General features: G+C 49.4%; 1 protein-coding gene across 10 annotated transcripts in view; it reads left to right on the top strand.

Annotated features, from left to right (window-relative positions):
• Positions 1-22,747, top strand: part of MAST3 (microtubule associated serine/threonine kinase 3) — a 107,729-nt gene extending 84,982 nt beyond the window's left edge. For all 10 annotated transcript variants that reach the window (XM_075611076.1, XM_075611073.1, XM_075611069.1 and 7 more), the window contains 14 exons: positions 352-490; positions 1,376-1,508; positions 2,818-2,983; positions 3,648-3,749; positions 4,952-5,074; positions 6,677-6,789; positions 7,766-7,920; positions 8,312-8,523; positions 11,941-12,141; positions 12,913-13,139; positions 13,558-13,680; positions 14,809-14,945; positions 16,534-16,718; positions 17,299-22,747. In XM_075611076.1, the coding sequence (XP_075467191.1) occupies positions 352-490; positions 1,376-1,508; positions 2,818-2,983; positions 3,648-3,749; positions 4,952-5,074; positions 6,677-6,789; positions 7,766-7,920; positions 8,312-8,523; positions 11,941-12,141; positions 12,913-13,139; positions 13,558-13,680; positions 14,809-14,945; positions 16,534-16,718; positions 17,299-18,425 (3,143 nt within the window). In that variant the 3' untranslated portion in view covers positions 18,426-22,747. The remainder of the gene's footprint in view (positions 1-351; positions 491-1,375; positions 1,509-2,817; positions 2,984-3,647; positions 3,750-4,951; positions 5,075-6,676; positions 6,790-7,765; positions 7,921-8,311; positions 8,524-11,940; positions 12,142-12,912; positions 13,140-13,557; positions 13,681-14,808; positions 14,946-16,533; positions 16,719-17,298) is intronic.
• The last annotated feature ends 3,698 nt before the right edge of the window (positions 22,748-26,445 follow it).

Raw genomic sequence — 26,445 nt, 5'->3', positions numbered from 1 at the left:
AGCACTGATGGCTATATTCACTGATTGAGCCACCTGTGCTGAAGCTGGGATATCCTTAAAACCTGACCTGTTGGGGGGTCTTGAGGACTGGTGTTGCCCACCCTTGGTGTAGGAATTTAACTGGTAAAAAAAAATATATACAAGGAGAACTGCACTTTAATGACGATATAAGTATGCAGGGTGGTCTTCAACAGAATTAATAACAATAAAGGGGTCTGTGAGAAGGATATCCGCTGCCCTGGATTTAATCCATGATTCCAATCACTGTCATTCGATGACACCGGGGGGCTGAATGAGATTGGATCTTCCCAACGTCCTCTGGCCAAAGCGTGTGACTCTCTTGTCCTCCAGGAGGCGACTGTGCAACGCTTCTCAAGAACATGGGCCCCCTGCCGGTGGACATGACCCACATGTACTTTGCAGAAACCGTCCTGGCGCTAGAGTATCTTCACAACTACGGAATCGTACACCGGGACCTCAAACCCGACAAGTAAGTACCCTCCTATAAACCCACCTTTATACTCATACTTGGGTCCTGGACATTTGGTGTGGCCATTTCGCTGTGACCAAATAACCGCCGGTGCTGCACTGCGACTTACCTCGCCGGCGGCAGCCACTTCGCCGCTAAGGTAAGTGCCTTACCCTAAAACCCCCTACCCTAAGGCTGGGGCCATGGAGCCTTCGGCCGTGCGGAGGCGTGCGCGGCCGTGACGTCACCCGCGTGAAGTGGGTGCGTTTTGTGGCCAGTGGAGACGCGCCGTAGGGGCGTCACGGAGCTGGTTCGCCCTCAACTGACTTCTTGCACAACGCGCGCTTCCACCCACACGCCGCAAGGACGCGATCACTGCCTTAAGGCAGTCTGATCGCTCAACCGCACGGTCTGCGGCACCATGGCCCCAGCCTAAGACCTTACCCTAAAACCCTTTAAATTAACCCCCTGTGTATATATATATATGTGTGTGTCTCTCTCTCCCCCTCTCTCTCCCCCTCTCTCTCTCCCCCTCTCTCTCTCCCCCTATCTCTTGCTCCCCCTCTCTCCCCCTCTCTCCCTCTCTCTCTCTCTCTATCTCTCCCTCTCTCTCTCCCCCTCTCTCTTTCTCTCTCCTCCTCTCTCTCTCCCCCTCTCTCTTGCTCCCCCTCTCTTTCCCCCTCTCCCTCTCCCATAGCGGGTGAAACCGTGCCGCGGGAAGGCACAAATTCCCCCGCTACACTGCCCACGGAGAGTTCCTGGCGGCACCACGGAACCGGAGACTTCATCTGTTTACACGCACATACATGCGCGCACACATTTGGACCCCGGTGTGACATGGCAGGGCTGCACCATAACGTGTAAATGAGGGGGGTTGTGATCCTGCCGTCTCACCCTCTCCTGCAGTTTGCTGATCACGTCCCTGGGACACATAAAGCTGACGGACTTTGGCTTGTCCAAAATCGGCCTGATGAACATGACCACCAACCTGTACGAGGGCCACATCGAGAAGGACACCAGGGAGTTCCTGGACAAGCAGGTGAGCACTGCTGGTATCGCCCATCTTTACTGTGGCCATGTACAAAGGGAGAGTACAACAAGAAAACACAGGGAAGAGTAACTTTGCATTGACACAGCTTGTCTTTGACGTGGTAACCCCCGCTAGGGGTTCTCCTGACCTAAGGCAAGTATTTTACTTCCATTGGCCACACAGGTTAGGCATTAGGGCTCGTCCAGGGTGGCGCTGAGCGGGCGGGCACGCTCACGCTAGACACGTTGCGACAATGCCCATGTCCTGCTAGAGCGGGCGCGCGCGCCTGCTCGGCGCTCAGCCGCTTGCCGAGTGAGCAAATTTGAATTTGCCGCTCACAAGCGCGTCACGTGAGCGGTTTGCCCAATGTGGGCGAACCAGCTCCGTGACGTAGAGGCCGCGCCCCCACACGCGCACGCACCTAGCCGGCCAGGAAAAGCACGCCAGCGCACCTCTACCCACCCTGGACGAGGCCTACGAGTGCAAGCTCTTCAGGGCAATCATTTTTGGTACCTCTGAAGTCTTCCATGTAATATCCATTATCTAGAGCAGGGCGGCCAACCTGACTGGGAGTTGGAGCCAGAATTTACCTGTCGCATTGTCAAAGGGCCACAATAAGAAAAAAAATTCAAATTAACACCTGTATACAGCGACACAGAGCATAACCTGGCCGTGTCAGTGTATAGTGCCGTCAGGATATATACCGTGTCGGTGTATTACACTGTGTAATACTACATGTGCTACACACGGACACAGGGTATAACCTGGCCGTGCCAGTGTATAGTGCCGTCAGGATATATACCGTGTCGGTGTATTACACTGTGTAATACTACATGTGCTACACACTGACACAGGGTATAACCTGGCCGTGTCAGTGTATAGTGCCGTCAGGATATATACCGTGTCGGTGTATTACACTGGGTAATACTACATGTGCTACACACTGACACAGGGCATAACCTGGCCGTGCCAGTGTATAGTGCCGTCAGGATATATACCGTGTCGGTGTATTACACTGGGTAATACTACATGTGCTACACACTGACACAGGGTATAACCTGGCCGTGTCAGTGTAGAGCAGGTTCCCCTGCTTCAATCTCAGTGCTAGAGTCAGTGTCTTTACTCACCGAGCCGCTCCTTCCCCTTTTAATATGGAGTATCTCACCTATTGGTACCATTAACTCAGGGGTTCTCAACTCCAAGTTGGAGTTGAGAACCTATGCATTAACCCCTATGCAATGGGTTGCTGGCCCCTGTGATAGTCAAGTGGTTAATAGAACGATTGAACCGATGTCCTTTACGTTTCCCTATTGCCCAGGTATGCGGGACCCCGGAGTACATCGCCCCCGAGGTGATCCTGCGGCAGGGCTATGGGAAGCCCGTGGACTGGTGGGCAATGGGCATTATACTGTACGAGTTCCTAGTGGGCTGTGTGCCTTTCTTCGGAGACACCCCAGAGGAGCTGTTTGGGCAAGTGATCAGCGGTAGGTGCAGGATGCATGGTGGGATCTGATGGGAGATTGCTCTTTGCTACCTCTTCTGTTTTTATTCTTTTACTCCTCTCGTCTGTATCCAGATGTCTCTATACGTCTTCTATTTCTACCTCTCCCTTTCGCGTGTTTCTCTCCCTTTCGCGTGTTTCTGTCCCTTTCGCGTGTTTCTGTCCCTTTCGCGTGTTTCTCTCCCTTTTCGCGTGTTTCTCTCCCTTTTCGCGTGTTTCTCTCCCTTTCGCGTGTTTCTGTCCCTTTCGCGTGTTTCTGTCCCTTTCGCGTGTTTCTGTCCCTTTCGCGTGTTTCTGTCCCTTTCGCGTGTTTCTGTCCCTTTCGCGTGTTTCTGTCCCTTTCGCGTGTTTCTCTCCCTTTCGCGTGTTTCTCTCCCTTTCGCGTGTTTCTCTCCCTTTCGCGCGTTTCTCTCCCTTTCGCGCGTTTCTCTCCCTTTCGCGCGTTTCTCTCCCTTTCGCGTGCTTGTTCTCGCTTTCCGTGCCGTGTTGGGAGACTTACAAAGACAGTAGAGTAGTAGGTGCAGTGCTTGGCCTTGATGGTGGCTAAGTGCCTATGTGGGTGCAAGGAGCAGTGGTTTAGAGTCCAGGCTGTTGAAATGCTTCGTTGGCCAAGCAGTGAGTGTTAAAGTGACATCATGTATTCTCAGACGACATTATCTGGCCGGGAGGAGAGGAAACTCTTCCTAAGGATGCTCAGGATCTTATCACCCGGCTCCTCCGGCAAAACCCTCTGGAACGTCTCGGAACTGGTAAGCTCTTACACTGTATACGTCCTGAAGTTTTGTGTGTATATGTATGTATGCATGAACCCTCGTCGCTAATATAAATGTTTATTGATAAAGGAGTGCCATCGCTAACCTTTGAGATATATATATATATATATATATATTTATACAGGCATATATCTATATCGCATGGGATGGAAAATTCCCGGGCGCCTGTGCTGTGCGCAGTGATGACTGATCAAGTCTCCACTGCGCAGCTCAGTGAGGAGAGATAGGAGAGCAGGAGGCAGGCATGAGAGGGCTGGGGGCGACACTAGTCAGAGCTCAGAACGGAAATGAAAGAGAGAGTTTGTGTGTGCGCGCGCGTGTGTGCGTGCGTGTGTGTGCCCCCGTCTCTAGGCGATAAGCAGGTAACGCACCGCCAAAGGGCGGCATGTCTCAGGGCACAAAATAAAAAACTACCAGCACCCCCTACGGAGGTAAGTATCCTGGGAAGCAGGGGGTACCCAGAACTGACATAGACGGGGATCGGTTCCGCATATCCCCCTGCTTCAAAAGTAGGGGACATTAATTTTTTGGGTGATGGGGGGGGCGAGCGCATGTGCTGCCAGGGGCGGCCTTAATAGTTCTTGCCTATGGGCGGCACATAACCTAGGGACGGGCCTGCGCGGTGTCTGTCACTGCGCAGCTCAGTGAGGAGAGCAGGAGGCGGGCATGCAAAGGCTGAGTGCGGAGCTAATCAGAGAGGGTAGAGCTGAGAGCAGTGTGTGTGTGTGTGTGTGTGTGTGTGTGTGTGTGTGTGTGTGTGTCACGATGGGTATAGAATAGCTGCACTCGGGGCCGAGTGGGAATATTGCGGGGCTCGGTGCAGGTACTTGGGGTGTGGGGCCTCTTACCTTCTCCTTCGCCATCTCCTCCTGCAAGGTCCCTCACCGCGATGTCAAATGGCAACGTGGCGCCACAGGGCGTCCCATTGTCATGGCAACATGATGCTATTTGACGTCTCGCTGCCATGATGAGTGACCCTGCAGGAAGAGATACTGAAGGGAAAGGTAAGAGAGTTACAGAGGCCCCGCGCTCTCCCCCGGCAAGCAGTTTAATGGTGGGAAGAGTGTGGGGCCTCTGTAACCGCGGGGCTCGGTACAGTGGCACCGATGGAACAGCCATCAAGCCGGCCCTGACTGCGTGCCTAACAGAATGCTGTCACTGTCCCCATGTGTCTGCAGGAGGAGCCCACGAGGTGAAGCATCACATGTTCTTCCTCTCCCTGGACTGGAATGGGCTGCTGAGGCAGAAAGCGGAGTTTGTCCCACAGCTGGAAGCCGAGGATGACACCAGTTATTTCGACAGTAAGAGGAATATCCGCATTATTCACTTTATCTCGTGCTCCCTCATTTCCAACTCAAATACATGGGGTTTAATGCCTTTGCTAACTAGGTGATAAAAGCATGTTGAGAACGGGTCTTTATCTCTCCTCCCCCTGTCTTTTTGATTCTCCTTATTCTTATGCTGCGTCCATAGTATGGGTGACGGCGTGCGTGCCGAAATAAAAATGCCGGAAGGCAATGCTCACGGCCATAGAGCGCGCCGCAGGCACGAGAGCGAATGGACGATTGATATTTCGCAAGACAAATTTGTAGCGCGACGGCCGTGTCACATACGCGGTTCAGCCAATTGGGGCGACCCGCTCACGTGAGGTCACGGACACGCCCCCGTCGCACAATCCTACAAGCCACAGATCGTTTCTAGTACAGGCGCGCATGACGTCGTACTCAGTTACGCGTGGGCGCCTGTTATATATATCCGAGGCCTTACTCACTTTTTACTTCTTTTGTCCCCTTGCACTTTTGCCTCCCCTCTGTCTCTCCCCCCCCCCCTGTCTCTCCTCCCCCCTCTGTGTCTCTGTCTCTCCTCCCCCCTCTGTGTCTCTCCTCCCCCCTTCTCTCCAAACTCCCTGTCGCTCTCGCCCCCCCAGCCCTCTGTCGCTCTCCTCCCCCCCAGCCCTCTGTTGCTTTCCTCCCCCCCTAAGCCCTCTGTCCCTCTCCTCGACCCCCAGCCCTCTGTCGCTCTCCTCCCCCCCCAGCCCTCTGTCGCTCTCCTCCCCCCCCCAGCCCTCTTTCGCTCTCCTCCCCCCCAGCCCTCTTTCGCTCTCCTCCGCCCCCAGCCCTCTGTCGCTCTCCTCCCCACACCCCAGCCCTCTGTCGCTCTACTCCCCCCCCAGCCCTCTGTCGCTCTCCTCCCCCCCCCCCCAGCCCTGTCGCTCTCCTCCCCCCCAGCCCTGTCGCTCTCCTCCCCCCCAGCCCTCTGTCGCTCTCCTCCCCCCCAGCCCTCTTTCGCTCTCCTCTCCCCCCAGCCCTCTGTCGCTCTCCCCCCCCCAGCCCTCTGTCGCTCTCCTCCCCCCCCCCAGCCCTCTGTCGCTCTCCTCCCCCCCAGCCCTCTGTCGCTCTCCTCCCCCCCCAGCCCTCTGTCGCTCTCCTCCCCCCCCCTCCAGCCCTCTGTCGCTCTCCTCCCCCCCCCTCCAGCCCTCTGTCGCTCTCCTCCCCCTCCAGCCCTCTGTCGCTCTCCTCCCCCCCCCCAGCCCTCTGTCGCTCTCCTCCCCCCCCCCAGCCCTCTGTCGCTCTCCTCCCCCCCCCCCCCCCCAGCCCTCTGTCGCTCTCCTCCCCCCCCCAGCCCTCTGTCGCTCTCCTCCCCCCCCCCCCCCAGCCCTCTGTCGCTCTCCTCCCCCCAGCCCTCGGTCGCTCACCTCCCCTCCCCCCAGCCCTCTGTCGCTCACCTCCCCCCCCCCCCCAGCCCTCTGTCGCTCTCCTCCCCCCCCAGCCCTCTGTCGCTCTCCTCCCCCCCTCAGCCCTCCGTCGCTCTCCCCCCCCCCTTCTTTCACCCTCTCTTCTTTCCTGATTGTATCTCTCTAGCACTGGTGACATTAAGCACTGAGCAATCATTTTGTTTTTCAGCGCGGTCGGAGCGGTATCACCACCTGGGCTCTGAGGATGATGATGAGACAAACGACGAAGAATCTTCTATGGAAATCCGTCAGTTCTCCTCCTGCTCTCACCGTTTCAGCAAGGTACGGAGTCTGCGCTCGATAGAGCAGGTCCTCTCATTCTGCACTTCCCTAGCTACACAAGCTGAGTGGGAATCCATTTACAAAATAGGAGGCTAAAAGTGACGCACTGTGTGCTCATTTACATGTCACTACCCAGAATCCTCTGCAGCTTAACCACTGTAAGACATGTGGGGACAATGAGGGGAACGACGGAGGTTTAGAGATCCGTGGAAGACATACAGACTCACTCATAGGCTCTGTATCTTTGCTGTCATTTGTAGCATGGTAGGCTTTTATGTCCTTTGTTGTTACCAGCTTTACAATGCAGAATCAGTGACTGAGCTCAAACTGGAGTTCATTGTCCCAGGCTTAGCTGTACAAGTTGTCTAGGGAATCCTTATGAAAACTAGAAAGCTTAAAAAATAAAAAAAGGTGCTGACTTGCATGTCCCTTCTCAGGGCTCAGCATTTTGGACCAAGCCACCATTAAAGCCAGCACAGGACAGGCAGCAACTGCTGATGAACGTCTTTAGGAAGTAGAGCTGGCAATCATCGCTCTGTTTTCCCGAAGTTGCGCCCTACTATGCCTTGCAAAGCATTGTGGGGCATGACTTTGGGAAGCAGAGCGGTTATTGACCACTCCGATTCCAAAGGCATTCTGCACGTCCCTGGCTAGTGGACAAGTGGGTTTTTCCGAAACACTGACTATAAAAACCTTCACTTCAAATGTTATATGAAAAAAATGTGTGCGGCGGCGGCATTTTACAGAGGAAAGAGGAATGATCGAACAAGAGGTTATGCTCTGGCGAGGCACAAGGAAGTCCTAGTTGGTCCATGGTGGGGTGGGGGGGAAGTCATGATCACCCTCTTAAACATATCAGTTCTCCCACAGACCCAAGTGCGATCATCCTGTGTTACCCTTATGAGTTGACCTCGATGGGAGACGGGTCAATTAGATTTGTTCTTTCCATCCTTTGACTATAATCTGGTGTGGGCAGGTGTACGGCAGCTCAGAACATCTCGCTACACAGCTCAACCTCAGCTTCTCCTCCACCGAGCGAAGCCACAGCGACGAGAAGGAGGAGCGTGGGGAGAAGTGGGAGAGAACGCTCGCAGAGGAGGAGAAGAGCCGGTCGCTCAGCACTGAGACAAGGTGAGAGAGCCTAGTATCCCAAAAATCAGCAGTGGTCCAACTGGCCAAAGTAAAAAAAATAATGCGTATCTTGTCAATTCAGGGGTCCCCAAAGCCTTGAGTGCTGTGGTTTATCTCCGGGGGACTCGCTAGATCAGGAGTGGCCAACTCAAGTCCTTGAGGGCCACCAACAGGTTAGGTTTTAAGGCTATCCCTGCTTTAGCACAGATGGCTCAATCAGTGGTCCAGTCATTATGACTGAGCCACTGATTCAGCCACCTGTGCTGAAGAAGGGATATCCCTAAAACGTGACCTGTTGGTGGCCCTCGAGGACTGGAGTTGGCCACTCCTGTACTAGATTATTGTATGTTGGTGGGATTGCGGCTTTAGCCTTATATTGTCTCTGCCTCAGGTTGAGGTCTTGGACGTCCTCTGGCTCTTCCCATCATTCATGGCTGAGCGAGCGCAGTGCCAGCCCCTGCGTGCTAACCAGCACATGCAGCCTGGACACCATGCCCAGATTCACCTTCTCCTCCGAAGACGAGACCTCGGACCACAAGCCCGAGAGACCTACCTTTGTGGTGGGGGAAATGAAGGGGACCTCAAAGGCGACCTCCCTGTGCGGTAAGAATCATTGCAGAGTAGGCTTCTGAAAGGGAACGAATGACGTGGCAAGTGGGTTTAAAGACTGGGGCACCTGACACCTGTAATGAAAAAAAAGAAAGTAGGAGAGAAGGTGAAGGAAGAAAATGATTGAATAGTGTATGTGTGTATGTGTGTATGTATGTATGTATGTATGTGTGTGTATATATGTAAGTAAGTGTGTGTATGCATTGTAAAGGTGCAGGAGCGAAGCCTGTTTCAGAGAAAAGAGAAGTGCTAGAACCAGGGGTTATGCTCTTATGCTGGAGGGTGGACGTATTAGTGGAAATGTGAGGAAGTCCTTCACAGAAAGGGTAGTTGCTTCATGGAATCGCTTCCCAGCAGAGGTGATAGAGGCTAATACAGTAAGGGAATCAAAAATGCTTGGGATAGACATAAGGGTATAAGATACAAACACAGTGGATACCAGCACTCCCTTAGTAGAGATGGAGAGGGGATGGTGCACTAGGGGAAAAATATCATAAAGAAATGCTGAATCCCACCAGGTCCAAAAGGAGATGGCGAGTCACAAAAAAGCCTCCAAATGACATGCACTCAGAAACCACGCACTGTAATGTAAGGAAATCAGTATAATACAATAGAATAATATACCTCAATGTATACTGTATACTTAACATGGGCCAAGTGGTTCGTACATACAGTTAAAATCTGTTTCTTTGTTTAAGACAAGTAGGTTGAAGGAGGGGCTCAGTGTGTAAATGCAGGGGAGCCGGGTTCAAATCCCGGTGTCCGCACCTTGTGGCCTGGGGCAGGTCACTGTATCTCCCTGTGTCGCAGGTTCCAAAATAGCTGGGCAGGGACTCATTGTGCCGGCAGGATTCTCTGTGTAGCGCTGCATACACTATCAGCGCTATACAAGAAATACAAGTACACCTCTATTTAAATAAACATTTTGGCCCATGTAAGCAATAAGTAATGTAAGTACGCAGTGCTGGCAGAAATGTTATGGTCCAATCAAGTGAATGGTCCGTAAGGGTTCTTCCTGCACCTGAAGGTGTCTTAGGCTGTGCTTATAGTGCCGGCTACGGATGACGTCACCCGTCTCCGTAGCCACTGCGAAAGATGTAATTTGAGTTTTGGAGACGTCTCTGGCTTCAAGGGGAGTGACGTCAGGCAAGGGGGAAGGCAGAGGGGCGGAGACAAGAGCAAGGGGGAAGGCAGAGGGGCGGAGATCAGGACAAGGGGGGAGGCAGAGGGGCGGAGATCAGGACAAGGGGAAAGGCAGAGGGGCGGAGATCAGAGCAAGGGGAAAGGCAGAGGGGCGGAGATCAGAGCAAGGGGAAAGGCAGAGGGGCGGAGATCAGGACAAGGGGGAAGGCAGGGGGGCGGAGATCAGGACAAGGGGGAAGGCAGAGGGGCGGAGATCAGGACAAGGGGGAAGGCAGGGGGGCGGAGATCAGGACAAGGGGGAAGGCAGGGGGGCGGAGATCAGGACAAGGGGGAAGGCAGAGGGGCGGAGATCAGGACAAGGGGGAAGGCAGAGGGGCGGAGATCAGGACAAGGGGGAAGGCAGAGGGGCGGAGATCAGAGCAAGGGGAAAGGCAGAGGGGCGGAGATCAGAGCAAGGGGAAAGGCAGAGGGGCGGAGATCAGGACAAGGGGGAAGGCAGAGGGGCGGAGATCAGGACAAGGGGGAAGGCAGAGGGGCGGAGATCAGGACAAGGGGGAAGGCAGGGGGGCGGAGATCAGGACAAGGGGGAAGGCAGAGGGGCGGAGATCAGGACAAGGGGAAAGGCAGAGGGGCGGAGATCAGAGCAAGGGGGAAGGCAGAGGGGCGGAGATCAGGACAAGGGGGAAGGCAGGGGGGCGGAGATCAGAGCAAGGGGGAAGGCAGAGGGGCGGAGATCAGGACAAGGGGGAAGGCAGAGGGGCGGAGATCAGGACAAGGGGAAAGGCAGAGGGGCGGAGATCAGAGCAAGGGGGAAGGCAGAGGGGCGGAGACAAGAGCAAGGGGGAAGGCTGAAACAGAGAGGAGTTGTAATTTCTGTTTGTATGCTGAATTTACTTTACTTTAAATTACGGGAGAATTTACTATTTTAAAGTTGTTAATATAGTGTGTTTCACTTGACAGACACACAATCACACACACATCCCCCCCCCCTCTCCCTGCACTCACACACACACACAACCCCCCTCTCCTTGCATCAGAAGCTATCTGATTGGTTTATAGCCTGTCACATGGTGAGACCGTCGCTGTAAAAATCAAATTCTACTGACTACAGAGATTTTGGTCGCTCGTCGCTCCGTCACCATCGCGCCTACTATAAGCGCATGCAACGGATTCAATGCATTTGTTTTGACACGACGACACCGGCACTGTAAGCGCAGCCTTATGAAGTAGCTTAGGTGTAGGTGTCTTATGTAGTAGCTTAGGAAACATTGGCCTTCATTTCTTTTTTTACTAACTTTACCTAAACTCTTTTGCAATAGTCAAGATAAGGGGAGAGAGGGGGCTTTTGCCTCGACAAACTCTTGTTTAACAAACAGAGATATCACACAGACAGGAACAGCCAGAGGAAATCAAACCCCTCCCAAGTCTCAGCTCCCTGTGTTTACAAACGATTTTTAAAAGGTGATTTAAAAATACTTATAGGTGCCAGAGTTGGGTAAAAAGGCATCAATCACCCAGACGTATCCCCTTAAACATGTCCCTGCCATTAGGATACTTTGGTCCTCGGAGAGTGAACCCCTTAAACATGTCCCTGCATTAGTACACTATTGTCCTAGTAGGGACTGATCCCTTAAACATGTCCCTGCCATTAGGACACAATGGTCCTAGGAGTGACTGTTCCCTTAAACATGTCACTGCCATTAGTACACTATGGTCCTAGGAGTGACTGACCCCTTAAACATGTCCCTGCCATTAGGACACTATGGTCCTAGGAGGGACTGATCCCTTATACATGTCACTGCCATTAGGATACTATGGTCCTAGGAGGGACTGATCCCTTATACATGTCCCTGCCATTAGTACACTATGGTCCTAGGAGGGACTGATCCCTTAAACATGTCCCTGCCATTAGTACACTATGGTCCTAGGAGGGACTGATCCCTTAAACATGTCCCTGCCATTAGTACACTATGGTCCTAGGAGGGACTGATCCCTTAAACATGTCCCTGCCATTAGTACACTATGGTCCTAGGAGGGACTGATCCCTTAAACATGTCCCTGCCATTAGTACACTTATGGTCCTAGGAGGGACTGATCCCTTAAACATGTCAATGTCATTAGTGCCCACCTAGGAGGTCCTTTACGCTCAACTTGCTGCCCCCCGTCAGCCCCCTGTGTGAGCAGACTCAGGAGTTGCAGTGTCCCTGTCCAGCCTGAGCTTTGCCGCTGCTGCCGACCTCACGCTCTCCTCCTCCTCTTACTCTGCAGCGGACATCGTCGGTCTGAGCCGCACCCGTCTCCGCAGCAACAGCACCGGCGCCAGGAACTCCACCCCTCGCACGCTGGACTCGGGACTCGGCCGCCGCCTGCGGGGTCACAGAGAGACACCGGAGAAGCAGAGCACGGCCCCAGGAAACCGCGTCCCGAAATCCGCATCGGTCTCCGCCCTGTCGCTAATTGTTACTTCTGGTGAGTCTCCGCTGTAACCTCTTCACTGCCAGTGTGACCGGCAGCAGCATGTCACAGAGAGAGTTACAATTGGCCCCACCTAGCGGGAAGTATGGTGGAGAAGCGAGGAAAGGAACGTGCACGGGGAACCCCGGCTTTAAAGCACCAATGCCCACCAAGAAACCTATATAAGTTTAACTCCTATAATGTTACTTTCTTGCCCCTTTAACATGTCCTGCTCTTTGGAAAAACTGTTGTGTTAAACATGATTTTCCTGATTTCTAGTGTTTAGACTTCACTGGGCTCTGGGGAGAGCTCCATTTTAACCTCCCATACACTTAATATTTTAAATGCTGCTATATCTTGAACGGAGCATCAGATTTTAAAAATAGAAACCGGTTTGTAAAGGGCCAGGTGAGATCTAATAATGCGTGTGGACGGCTGCTTTAAGGATCTGAGAATAGAAACAATATTCCAAAGAAAATAAGTGAACCGAAAGCTTAAAGCAGGTAAAAGGCCTATATTGTCCCTCATCATAGCGCAGAATATACACTGCGAGGCTTGATGCGGATTCTCTTGCATTCCTGCATTAACAGACATCGACTTGCATAGCACTTAATGCTGGATTGGGGTCCCATCTCCTATCCGCAGGGTCTCATCTCACAGCTTTTCATTGGCTGGCGGAGTGAGGCTAACCCACTGCTGATCTTTATGATACATTGTATTTGAACCCTTCCTCCTCTCCGGACTGCGCTGCCCCGGTCAGAGTCATGACTTGCCCTCCCTCCACAGATGATTTTGGCACCGGCTCTCTGATGAGCCCCATCTCCTCGCACTCCCTGTCCTCCAATCCCTCGTCCCGCGACTCGTCCCCGAGCCGCGACACCACTGTGTCGGTCACCAGCCTGCGGCCCCCCATAATCATCCACAGCTCCGGGAAGAAGTACGGGTTCACGCTGCGCGCTTTCCGTGTCTACATGGGGGACAGTGACGTGTATACCGTGCACCACATGGTCTGGGTGAGTGGAGGAACCGGTGTAGGGGTCCTACAGGAGGGTGAAGGTTGAGGACTAAAGGGGGGGTAGGGGAAGTGAGAGAGGGACCTACAAGGGGGGACGTGGGGGTCCTGCAGGAGGTGGGAACCACAGGAGGGTTGTGAGAGACTCACAAGGGGGCAGAGTGGGAAGGGGGTGTTTGTAGGGTCCTCCAAGGGGGTATGTGGAGGTGCAACAGTTGGTAGAACTAATGGGAGGTGTGGGGGTTCTAGACAGGGAAGGGGTTGTGGGGGTCCTACATGGGAGTGTGGGGGTCTTATAAGAAAGGGGTCCTACAGGAGCAGCTAGGCAGGGAGATTGGTGCAAGGCTACAAACCCATGGTTTTATGTGCTTAATTGTTACCTTAGTACACAGGCCCCTAAATGTTACTCCCTTTTCCAGAATGTGGAGGATGGAGGTCCAGCTCACGAGGCCGGGCTAAGAGCTGGGGACCTAATCACACACATCAACGGAGAGTCTGTTCTCGGGCTAGTGCACATGGATGTGGTAGAGTTGCTGTTGAAGGTATATATATATATTTGTTTTGGGGGTGGAGGGGGTTGTTTTAATTCCCTTCCCTGACAGATGTTTACGGCAGTGAAGGGGTTAATGTCAAAATAAGCAAGTAAAGAAACCTCCCTTTTTTTAAAATAAGAAAGTCCTTTCTGAACCTCTGCCTGGGGATATAACAACATGGCAGATAGAATCGGATGATGTCACTACCCCTGCTTGGGAGGAAGTTGACAAGCAGTGAGGAGGAGACACGCAGAGAATTCTGGGGGAGGAAATATCCTCTCTAATGACATGTTTGGCTCACGTTTTTTGGAAGGGGCACACATTTAATGGATGGGGAAACAGACTTTTATATGATGGAGAGAGAAAATCCTGGGATTGCAGCGGAGCACAGCATGAAGAGAAGGGACCAGCAGGGTGTGGGTTAAAAATATTATTTATTGAAAAGCATGGTAACGGGGACAAACACTCTGACGCGTTTCGGGCAAAAAAATGCCCTTTAATGCCTGAAACGCGTCAGAGTGTTTGTCCCCGTTACCATGCTTTTCAGTAAATAATATTTTTAACCTACACCCTGATGGTCCCTTCTCTTCATGCTGTGCTCCGCTGCAATCCCAGGATTTTCTCTCTACTAAGACAACAAGCGTGATGCACGCACCCCATGAAGCAGCTACCCTGTGAGTATTGTTCTCCCCTTATCTATGGGGATTTGTTGACCAGTAACAGTGTAACAGTGACAGAACCCTGTTCTGTGGAGTACTACAAGAATACTGGTATGTTAACCCTTTAATTGTCTCCACCTTATGGACAGTCATGTGTTATTGAAGAGTCACTGTTTCTTATACACTGGGTCCAATACTCCCTGTAGCTCAATATGCTTCTATTCACACCATGATATGTGGACTTTGATGCTTTGATATATGGATTTCCACTGTGTTTGATTCGGACTGAGCACTGCTATTTGGACGTGTGTCCTAACTACCTACTTTTATATGATGGATAAATGGATGTGCGTTGGAATCCTGTTCTGTAAACTCCTTGAGGAACAGATTCCGATGTTACATACAGTACAGTGTAAGGAAACCACTATGTTGTACTTGGTGTCTTCTGATCGCTTCCCCTTTTGTCTCCCGCTGACAGAGCGGTAACAAAGTATCGCTGAGGACGACCCCAATGGAAAACACCTCCATAAAGACCGGGCCGGCCAGGAAGAACAGCTGCAAGGGCCGCATGGCGAGGAGAAGCAAGAAGAGCAGGAAGAGGGAGAGTCAGGACCGGTACGAGGGGTCCCAGGGAAATCCTGTTATACAGGGGGTTATTTATTCAACTGGCATAGTGCTGATCGGGGCTCTATTGCATTTTCATGAATAACCCCCAAAAGTATCCTACATTGATTGATTGAGACGGGGAGGGCACATATAGATTTAAAAAATCAGTATCAAAATATATGTATATATAAAAAAAAAAAAACAGAAAGTGAATCCCTGCACTTCTCCCATTGGGCTAAGAATAAATGGGGAAATAAATATACATAGTGAAACCTAAGTCTGTAAGACAAAGGAGACTTTTGGTTACATCCTTTGATCAAATAATGACAAACCTGCTAACCACGTCAAGGTAAGTCTCAGTAGCAGGTCCCTATGCTAAATTCATACAAATGTTCTGTGAAATATACCCTGAAGGGGTTAATAAACTAAGCATAAGCGTATGTAACTATGTGCAGTTAAAAACTGGTATATACCAGTAAAGATACTTACATGTACTGTATGCAAGTAAAGTGAAAAGTGCTGTGGCCAAAGGGTTAAACTAAATAACCCTTTTTCAAGAGAATATATAAGTATGTTACTGTGTATTTTTGTTATGTTGGATGTAGCATTGGGCTTCTCTGTCACCTGTTGTATTATGTGACCTGTACAGAGGTCCTCCGGTATTTCCAGATAGGTCTTTGGCTTGTGCTGTTTCTGCGGCTTCCCCAGCTGCCCCAGCCTCTGCCTGTTAGGAAGGTGCTGAGGCTTTGTATGAATCCCTCTGCTCTATAGCACTAGTATTACGCTATATCCATGGAGCCACTGGAGGGCCTAGTAATACTCCCTCTGGGATCGGCCCCCTATCTTCAGGGTCGCTTGCCACCGCGTGGCCTTCTAGGTGAGAGCCAGTAAGGAACCTGTCTGTGGGGTGGGCCCCACTATACCTAGGGACAGTGGCTTGTGAAGCTCCCTCTGGGCATAGCCTGTCTTTCATAATTCCTTAGGAGTAAGGCCAGACCATCTTGGTGGTACTCTAACTACACAGGGTAGTTTCTCTAACTGAAATCCATAAAAGGGGTGGGGAACCTATCCTATACCTAGGGGCTTACATAGCTATTTACAATGAGATCCCTCTTCCTCAGCTCCTCCTAGGATCTGCCCTTCCAGAACCTTCCCCTGTGTGCGTGTGTAGATGTTTACATGCTTATGCATTTATATCTATGTCTGTCTAATTTATATCATTACAATGAATGTTATGTATATAGCAATTACTTCACATGTATATTCCTATACATGTATTTGAGCGTGCGCATGCACACCTACATAATATGTAATCATTGCGGTGTGTGTGTGTGTGTGTGTGTGTGTGTGTGTGTGTGTGTGTGTGTGTGTGTGTGTGTGTGTGTGTGTGTGTGTGTGTGTGTGTGTGTGTGTGTGTATTATTGTTGCTGCTGCTTCAAATCCTTTGATAAAAATGAGTTTAATAAACCGGACTGTGCCCTTTGAGGCAGCAATGTCTCTGCATTGTGTTGCAGGCCTCTCTGGCCAGGAAGGGGTGACACCAAGCGTTGGCGTTATGGCCTGGGATATAATCGCATTTGTGTCTCTCTCCATAAAGGAGGCGCACACTCTTCAAGAAGATCTCCAAGCAGGCGACTGTTCTGCAGACCAGCAAGAGCTTCTCCTCCGGCCTCCATCACCAATCCCTGTCCTCCAGTGAGAGCCTCCCTGCCTCCCCCACGCACAGCCTGTCCCCAGGCCCCACCACCCCCTGTCGCAGCCCAGCCCCTGAAATGCCAGCCGGTAAGTGCCCGCGTGGGGCATCTATGTGCATCCCATGTGCCAACTGAGCGGAGAACCTGAAAATTAGTTTTGTTCCTGACATCATTTTGGCATTGTATGCAGTGCTGTGCATAAGCTTTTTTAGCCACAAATCTCTACCCCACAGAGCTGACATTCTACATGGGGCACAGAGATATAGGGCCATATTTACTCAGCAGGGCTTGTCAATAAGGCACCTTGTAGCACCACTTAGTAAATATGGCCCTATTAAGGCCCATTCATGGCGAATAGGCTGTTAAGGTGTCTAATAAATATGGCGCACAGTGACTCACACAAGGAATTGACAGACCCTGGCAGAACGAGGGTATACACCAGGAGTGGGCAACTCCAGTCCTCAAGGGTCACCAACAGGTCAAGTTTGTATAAAAACCCTGCTTCAGCACAGGTGGCTAAGTCTTCGACTGAGCCACCTGTGCTGAAGCAGGGCTATCCTTAAAACCTGACCTGTTGGGGGGGTCTTGAGCACTGGAGTTGAGCACCCCTGCTCTACACAGGTACAGAAGTTGTCATACTCAGTGTCGAACTTATGTCTCTCTCGCAGATGCTACATCTCCTCAGAGCACATCACCCTGCTCCAGCACGCCTAGCTCGCCCGCCGGCCACATTCGCCCCAGCTCTCTGCACGGGCTGGCGCCCAAACTCAGCGGGCAGCGCTACAAAGTGGGGCGCAGGAAGTCCACCAGCAGCATTCCTCCTTCCCCACTGGCGTGCACGCCCTCCCCCGTCCCTCAGCCGCCCCCATCGCCTCAGCGCTGTCCATCCCCGCTGCTTCCCGGACACCCCAGAACTGGGCACAGTGCCTTTCAGGGCAGGACCTTGTCGCCCCCTACAATCGTCCGTCAGGGCGCAAGAACCCGCATGGCTGAATCTCCCAGGTCGCCCCTGCTAACGCGGGTGCAGTCCGCAGAAAAGATGACAACTCACATGGCTGGTGGGCGCAAGACAGTCTCTCTGGAGGCCCAACCTGGGGAGGAGTCAGCAGAGGTGTGGGACGGAGGATGGGAAGCGCCAGTTTCGCCCAGCCTCTCCACGGGGTCCGGGAATCGGAGCAGGGACTGGGGCACGGAGAAACACGAGCGGGACTCAGAGGTGGTGGTGATGAGAAGACTTAACCTTTCCGAGAGGCGGGACTCCTTCAAGAAGCAGGAGGCAGTGCAGGAAGTCAGCTTCGACGAGCAGGAAGGCGGGTCCACAGACCCCACCCCCGAGGAGCAGAAGGGACGCGACAGCACAGGGCTATGGGAGCGTTTGCCGCACCAGACATCCTGGGTTCAAGCCCGGCAGGGAGGAACATCATCAGTAGGCGTTGCCCAAGAGCAGACGTGCCGGATGGTACCGCAGATAGCCGTGCAAACGTCAGAGAGCGAGGAGCACCAGAGAAGTCCAGGACACTGGGAGTGCCAAGCGTTCTACCCCCTCCAAATGACGGGCAGAGTCTATGAAGACAAATGCCCCATCGGGGGTCGGACCCCGACAGCAACAGCTGCCAGTTCGGAAAGCAACCAGGTCGGAACACATCCAGTTCTGCTCACAGAATCCAGGCAGAACCGGCGCCCGGATCTCTCACCTCTCTTGGCCTCGGATATCCGCTCTGAGACAGAGAAAAAGGGACGAGCCAAAACGAAGGCGCAGGAAGCCAAGGATCGCTCCCCGAAGAAGACCAGATAAGCCGTAACATCAGCCGCATTTAGAAACACCGGGACGGATAGCTGGAGAGCTGCTCACACAGCAGCCTGTTCACACGCAGTTTTGTCAGTCATATTTTGCATAAGGAAAACATTTGACAAGTAAAATCTCCAGAAGAGTGTGAAGGACCCATTACTTTTCCCATTTTCAACTTATTATTTTTTTTAAATTTTTTTTCTTCTTTATTTTTATTTTTTTTCTTCTCTCTTGTTATCATTTTCTATTTTTTATTTTATTCCTTTATGGCAGGCGACCTCCTGGAGATGACTTACTCAACCGTCGGGCTGTGGCTTCTTCTGCAGCAGCTCCCAACTGTCCATTCCATCAGCTCTTGGCAGGGTGCTTTTGTGTGACAGGTTGGTGATGTTCACGGAGAGGCAGAAGGCTTAGTAATAAAACACCGTGCACTTTAAACGTCATCGAAAAATTGGAGGCAGCCAATTCTTGGCAAGAAAATACAGAAATGTCTGAGTATAGTGCACACGTTTCTACTTTTGAAGAAGTTAGGACGCTCTTCTTAGACTTTAATTCCCATACTGCCTTGGGGTCTCCTTTATCTGCAAGCTTTCAGCCCATTCAATCTTTGACCGGAAATATCAACGCTGCCTTTAGAAAAATAGATTTACGTTCGGACTCGTGTAAATAGAAGGACTTTTTCTAACTAATTTATTCTTTTTTTTTTTATATATATATATATATAAGATGAGCAGAGACAGGGGTTGTAAAGGTAACAGTCTTTAGTGTTTTCTGTTTATATATACACAATGTGCTCGGTATGAAAGGGACACCGTTTTAAATCTGGTCACGATTGGCTTTATAGGGTCAGTTCCCATTAGGAGGATGCCTGTGAACTACATCAGGGGTGCACAACTCCAGTCTTCAAGCCCCCCCAACAGGTCAGTTTTTCAGGATATCCCTGCTTCAGCACAGGTGGCTCAATCAAAGACTGAGCCACTGATTAAGCCACATGTGCTGAAGCAGAGACTGATTGAGCCACCTGTGCTGATGCTGAGATTGATTGGGGAGGGGGCTTTGAGGACTGTCATTGAGCCCCCCGGAAATACAGTATGGACAGTGACATGTTAAATATAACTGACACCTTTTTGTTTTGTTTTTTTTACAAAGGGGGCCCTTTTTTAATTGCTTTAATGTTTTAACATTCCCATGAAGAAACCAGCTGTGGCGGGTTTTACCAGCTTTATTTCATGTCTTTGTTGGTGATGAGACTGTCAGTCCTCAGAACCCAGAGGTGCCCTTTGACCTATCTCTTCCTGTGTAAATGAATTATAAAGCCGTCATTACTGAAACGGATAAACAGAAGTAGCAGATCCGCTTGAATTCAGTGTTCCCGGAAAAAAGGGAAACCGTAATTTCTCACAAGATACAAATAAGGAAACCTGTTACTTTTAAAGGGAATTAAATCTTTGTAAGGAAGTCGATATTATTACAAGCTCTTTATCCAGCTATGAAATAACCGGGGGTTTTATTTTATAGGAGAGGACAAATAAATATATTTGTATGGTCGGTATATGTGTATGTATGTATATATATATGTGTATGTATGTGTGTATATATATATATATATATATATATATATATGTATGTGTATGTATATATATATATATATATATAATTGTATTATGTTCCGTATCGTAGAGCGTTTGGCTACATTGTATCCTGCAATCCTAAATGAGAAGAGTTCTCTTTTAAATAGCCTTTTTCGCTCTGCAGTGTAGAACTTTTAAAGATGCAGTTCCCAGAGATATCATTTCTTATTTGTAAATCTCTGCACAAAAGAGAGTCTGACTTCACCCTATTGATTTCCTCTCTCCCCCCCCCCCCCCGCCCTCCACCTCCATTAATTTTTAAATTGCATGTTCTATTCCCAAAATAGAAAATGAAAAACGGCTTCAAAGCGCCTTTACACAACTTCACGGTGGCAGCCATATTTAATATCCCCCACCCGAAAGAATTTTACGTCCATACTTTCCCATTTAAAAAAAAAATATGCCAGAGGCATTCCCTGTTTGGGATTTTAATGGAAAACCAAAGGCCACTTCTAAAAGGGAGATATATAAAAAAAAAAGTGGCTACAAGTTTGTCCATTAAAAAGAATGTGCCCTGAACAGTACCACTGCTTTTTAATCGTTGTGGGTATTAGTCAGCACTGCAACCTGCTCTGGCAGTGAATAGGTTAAAGGTGCTATGGTTTAGAAAGAGAACTTTAAAAAAAAGTATAACCGTTGGGTTACAGTTCTCAAGATCACCCCCTCCCAACAGGTCTTTGGGAAATCCCTGCCTCAGCACAGGTCAAAGACTGTGCTGAAGCAGGGATATTCCAACAAATTGACCTGTTAGGGGAAGTCTTGAGGACTGGACTTGGAACCCCTCTGGCAGGACTGGGGTTAATGATCTACTTGTTTATTACAGCAAATAGGGGCTGTATCTCTCGCGAGCTCCCTCTTTCCCCCTATATATCAACATAGTTACAGAAATAGATTGTACGCTCTTGGGGGGCAGCGATTTGTTTAAAACAAATGTATATTCCTGTGTGTGCACCGTGGCAGAGAAGAGGTTAAAAAAAAAACTTTTTATATTCAAGACGGGTGACTTTTCACGACCCGAGCTGTCCTTCTGCAAGGGATGTTCCTATGTGGACTGTAATAATTACAAAAGGCTCCTTCAAAGCTCAGCTTGTTCTAGCGCAGAAGACAAGGCACGGAAAAACAGCAATGACATTTGCGCACAGCTGCATTTTTTCAAGGAGCCACTTTTAAGATGGCCGACGCTGACTTCCCCTCCTCCCCATTTCTTTGATTTCGCCCTGGATGGACTCGCTTCAGCCCACGCAGCACAAACGGTCTGGTATGCGCCAAGTAATATCTTGGGATGGATTCTCGCCCAGGAATAACTCCTCGTGCTTCCTCGCCTCGCGACGAACGGTCCCAGTGTGCGTCTGCGCTCTCTTTCTGTAATGCAAATCTACGTAATGGTGCTGGAGTGGATAGTGAACGGAGCAGGGGAACGAAAACAAATCGCTGCAGTTCTTGTTCGAGGTGTATGCTTTTTAAATCGTGCAGGGAAAACGTCCACATGAAGGGGGGGCTCGTCACTCCAGGACCAAATTGACTGTTTAACCCTTGGAGTGCCACCCGCACTTTGTGATCACGTGATCGTAGCTGCACTGGGGACAGACTGATGGTGTTTCCCTCTCCAAAAGAGCGCAGGACGCCGTCTGTCCTAGAAAAAGAGCGAATGGTGTATGACATGGCTACTAAGCCATGGGGCCCCCGGAATGCCAGAAGGGTTAACCCAGGGGTGGCCAACTCCAGTCCTCAAGTCCGTCAGGTTTTCAGGATGTCCCTGCTTCAGCACAGGTGGCTCATTCCGTGGCTCAGTCAAAGATTGAGCCACCTGTGCTGAAGCAGGGATATCCTGAAAACCTGACCTGTTGGTGGCCCTTGAGGACTAGAATTGGCCACTCCCGAGTTAAAGCTGAGTAATTGATGCCTGTTTTAAACTTTTTCTTTATTGCAATCTGACACTTAGAAGTATTTTTAAAGGAATTTTAAAGTAAGTTTGTAAACATGGTGAGCCTGGGAGGGGGTTTGATTTACGCTAGCTGCTCCCTTCTGTCTGATGTCGCTGTGTGTTCAACAAGAGGGTGCACAGGCAAAGACCTCTTCTCCCTTATCTTTATTGGCTCTAACAGGGACCAGGTGGGCTAGTGATTGAGTAAACCCTTGATTGACAAGTGCCCTCTTTTCCCTCCTCCCTCAACCCTGCCCCCATTCACAACCCCCTGATGCAAAGAAATGTTTTGACCATGGACGTCAGCAACTATGCCGATGCTGCATTGATCGGGGACAACAGTCTTAGAAACTCGCATTTTAGCAGAAGCCCACACTGCAGGTTTTCACATTTCGTCATGCAGGCTTTTGCAGAGCAGTCGAGGATGGACCAGATGCAAAGCAGAGAGCAGCACCTAGTAAATGGGAGAACATACTATTCTAACGTGGAAAGAAGTAATTCATCATTTTGGCACGTTTGTAAGAGTTATTGCTCCTCTGGAGCATCATAAATGTTTACAAGGCATGTTTTTAAGGGTTTTTTGTTTTTTTGAGGGCAGAAGATAGCACAAAAACCTTCAGCGTGGGAGTTTTTAATGTCTGTATGTATATGTATACAGAGTGCGGCGTTTGTATTACCATTCGGAACGTATCAGTGAGGTCTGATCACTGTTTGTAAAAAAATTAAAAATAAATTAAAAAACAATGCTGATCTGTCATAAAAGATGCAACTGACATTGTCTGTGTGTCATCCTTTTCGAGCAGGAATCATCCCCTAAAAGGAATTGTGATCCTGCACTCTGATCGTGAAGGACCACTACTTTCATTTTCCAAACCCTGATTACCCTGAGCCACCTGTGCTGAAGCAGGGATATCTTGAAAACCTGACCTTTTGGTAGCTCTTGAGGACTGGAGTTGGGAACCTCTGATGTAAATAATGTAGAGCAGGAAGTCCCCATGTTGCACGTTTGATTTAATGTATGATACGGAAAGTTCCAGCTGTTCTGTGTATCTAGTTTCACATTCACTTTTTAACTCCCCAGATGACTGAAAGATACAATGTAACTAAATGACAATTTAAAGGGATAATTCCACCCAGTATTAAAAAAACAACAACTGTTAATCAACTTTAATATTATCTTGTTTAAAAAAATGACATCCAGGCAGCTATAAAGTGACTTTTTTCATTAGGCGTCCTGTAGGGGGGGAAAAAAACCTTAAAAAATAGAGGTGTCTTTGACTGAGCCTCTGCTTGAGCTACCTGTGCTGAAGCTGTGATATCCTGAAAACCTGACCTGTTGGGGGGCTTGAGGATTGGAGTTGAGGGTTATGGGACTAGGTAAGTACCTCTGTATAGCAGGAGTAGAGTCACAACAGTGGTACCTATTTTATACCTGCAAAATGTTCAAGGGTCTGCAATAAAGTCCAGCAAAACACTCCCCCGTAGCTAGTCTAAGGGGTAGTGCTGGGATTCCCCACTTCAGATGTTCACCGGGCAAACTGGTAGACCCAAAGTGGCCGCGGGGTCAGGGATAGCTCTGGCGGCCATTACAAAAGGTGAAACATGGCTTTCTATTGGTGACCCTGCTGCCATGTTTGCAGGGAGGAGGGGGGGGGTGGAATTGTGTGTCAAAACCAGCACCAAAATAAAAAAGCCCTAGGATTCTCTGGAACGTGAGGTTTCTGGATCCCAAGCCCGTCCCGTTTCATACTAAATACATACTACTGTTGTCAGGATGGAAGGTTTTATGGGACTGCCTCTTTAAACCCGTACGCTAAAACATAAATTTCTTGTATCCTTGTGTGAAACTGATGGACCCATTGTCTTAACCCCGTCACGGCTGGAAGGGCCAGCCATGCATTCCACCTATCAGGATTTCTTCACATGCATATTATCAGCGCATTTTTGTCTTCTTCCACAAGATGGTGCTGTGTTATAAAAATTCATGTTTGGGGTCTTCGTATTCAGCAAATAAAAATCCCACTTGTGAGCACATTAAAGTCCCACAGGTCTGCAACCCTGTCTTTCCCCATTATCTCTTAGCATACAATGTCTCCACTGCAGCCAGGGATTCTGGGTAATGACATACAAATTAGCACTCAGGGTGTCACTTTTTTGCTTGTCCATTTTAACATGGACCCTTATAAACTTATGCCTGCCACATTGCACAGCTTTTTCAGCACAGAACATTACCCAGTCTCCCTTGCTGCAGTGGAAGTCCTATATGCCAAGAGATAATGGGGGAAAAGCTGGGTTGCAGACCTGTCTTGAGACCTGTGAATGTGCTCTCAAGTGATATTTTTATTTGGTGTGTGTGTGTGTGTGTGTGTGTGTGTGTGTGTGTGTGTGTGTGTGTGTGTGTGTGTGTGTGTGTGTGTGTGTGTGTGTGTGTGTGTGTGCGTGTGTGCGCGCGCGCGCTCTCCCCATAATGCATTGTGTCTGGGCATGACTTCAGTAATCCGTAAATAAAAGGAGGAGGGGGTCTGTATTGTATCTAGATGAAGAACAGTTCCAAAGCTGCAGTGATCAGGGCTAAAAACAAACAAAACTGAAAAATCACAATTTGTGAGTGTGCTGAAAGTGTGTGTTATATCCATTCTTTTTCAAACTGGAAAGGGTTTCCCAATAAAGCGGTGTGCTCAAGAAAATCAATGTACTTACACACACAAAATATACATGTGTGTGCTCAAGAAAATCAATGTACTTACACACACAAAATATACATGTGTGGGACTGTATTTTTGTATACGAGTGTGTATATATATATATATATATATATATATATATAAAAGCAGCAGTCCATGCTGGTCGCCATTATTTGTGCATTTGTCCCTTGCTTTGAGATCTCCTTCTGCCTTTTCCAATGCCGATTTTGTTTTTGGAATTGAATGCTCCGTTCAGGAGATCTGTGTTTGAAATATTAAGTGTCCAGGAAGTTAAAATGAGGTTCTCCCTAGAGCCCAGTATTGTCTAAATGACAGCCCCAGAAGCTAGCGATTAAGAAAATCATGGTTTTTAACACTGTGACGGACTTTCCTGTAGGTGAGGTCAGAAAAGCATATACACGTAGATTTTGTTTAAACAAGCCCTATGCTTCGGTTTATTTACAACACAAGGCAACGTCCAATATCGGGCACACTGTCCCTTTAAGCTAAAACAAAGCCTACTCTATCTTGGAGACTTACTAGACTGACCAGTCCCCAACTACCTGACTGGCTGGATAGTCCAGTTACCAGTCTGAAACATAAAACGGTCTCAGGGCGCAGTATATATCAAAGTCTTATCTTAGTATGCTGATCCCGCATACTCTGGTTTCTGCAGGCGTGTCTAATGCAGGGTTGTTGCTTCCCTGCCTTTTAACCCCCTGTTCCATCAAGAGTTCATTACATACACTCATGCAGCTCAGGTAGGAAACCTGACACCAGTGTGTAGTTTCCTGATCCTCGCAAAGGGAGTGAGTTCACTCCTTCACAAACACATACAAGTAAGTGTACAGGGGACAGGACATTAAAGCAGCAGTTCAAGCAATATTCTACGTGTGTTTTATTTATTTTAAATAAATCAGTTCTGTACTATGAGAAAATACTTGTAGCATTTAAAATTTAAAAAATGTTTTAAAGACATTAAAAATGTTTCTAATGTAGGAAGCATTTCCATAGTGACAGCCCCTTCCCCTTCTGAGACTGGCTCTTGAGACCCACCCTCTCTAGCAGTGCACCAAGTGTACAGTATCTAGTAACTGCCCAGTCAATCATATTCCAGGAACTACATTGCCCGCAATGCTGTGCAAGAACTGAATTAAATAGCCCCGAGCAAGCGATTGATTACAAGAGAACAGATCGATCTGCAGCTTAGCTAATCACTTCTCAGTGTGCAGATTGTATTGATGCACATATTGAATGGGGGGAAAATATATATTTTTAAAAAACGGCAGCTTGAACTGCAGCTTTAAAATGAGTTAAACTCTTAGACTTTTGGGGGGAGGATTGCTGCTTTAATATATATGTATATATATATATATATACACACATACACACACACACTGTGTGCATCAGTGTGTTTATGTATTCGTATCTATTAATGTGTGCGTACCTGTCACGATCTGTGTGTGCGTCTGTATCTACCTGTACCAGTATCTGTGTGAGACGTTCTAATGTACTACACCTAGCACAAAAAAAATACAGACACACTGTAACACTGCCCTGACAATCTGAGACCAGGAAATGCATTTGCACAAATTCATTGCATTTTCCTTTAGTGGCCTCCCACTTCAGAGACAACCCTTACCCCAGAAGGCTACATAAAAACGTTACAATGAAGAAACAAGGACTGGAATGAACAAGTGGGGGAAAAAATAAGAAAGCGGGAGGAAGCACATTCTGTTTGATCACAAGTCCAGTGGCTGTGATCTCTGATTGATAAGCAGGAGGTT

The sequence above is a fragment of the Ascaphus truei genome, chromosome 8 (genome assembly GCF_040206685.1).
Source record: "Ascaphus truei isolate aAscTru1 chromosome 8, aAscTru1.hap1, whole genome shotgun sequence".
Classification (NCBI taxonomy): Eukaryota; Metazoa; Chordata; class Amphibia; order Anura; family Ascaphidae; genus Ascaphus; species Ascaphus truei.
This window is presented reverse-complemented; position numbering and strand designations above follow the sequence as displayed.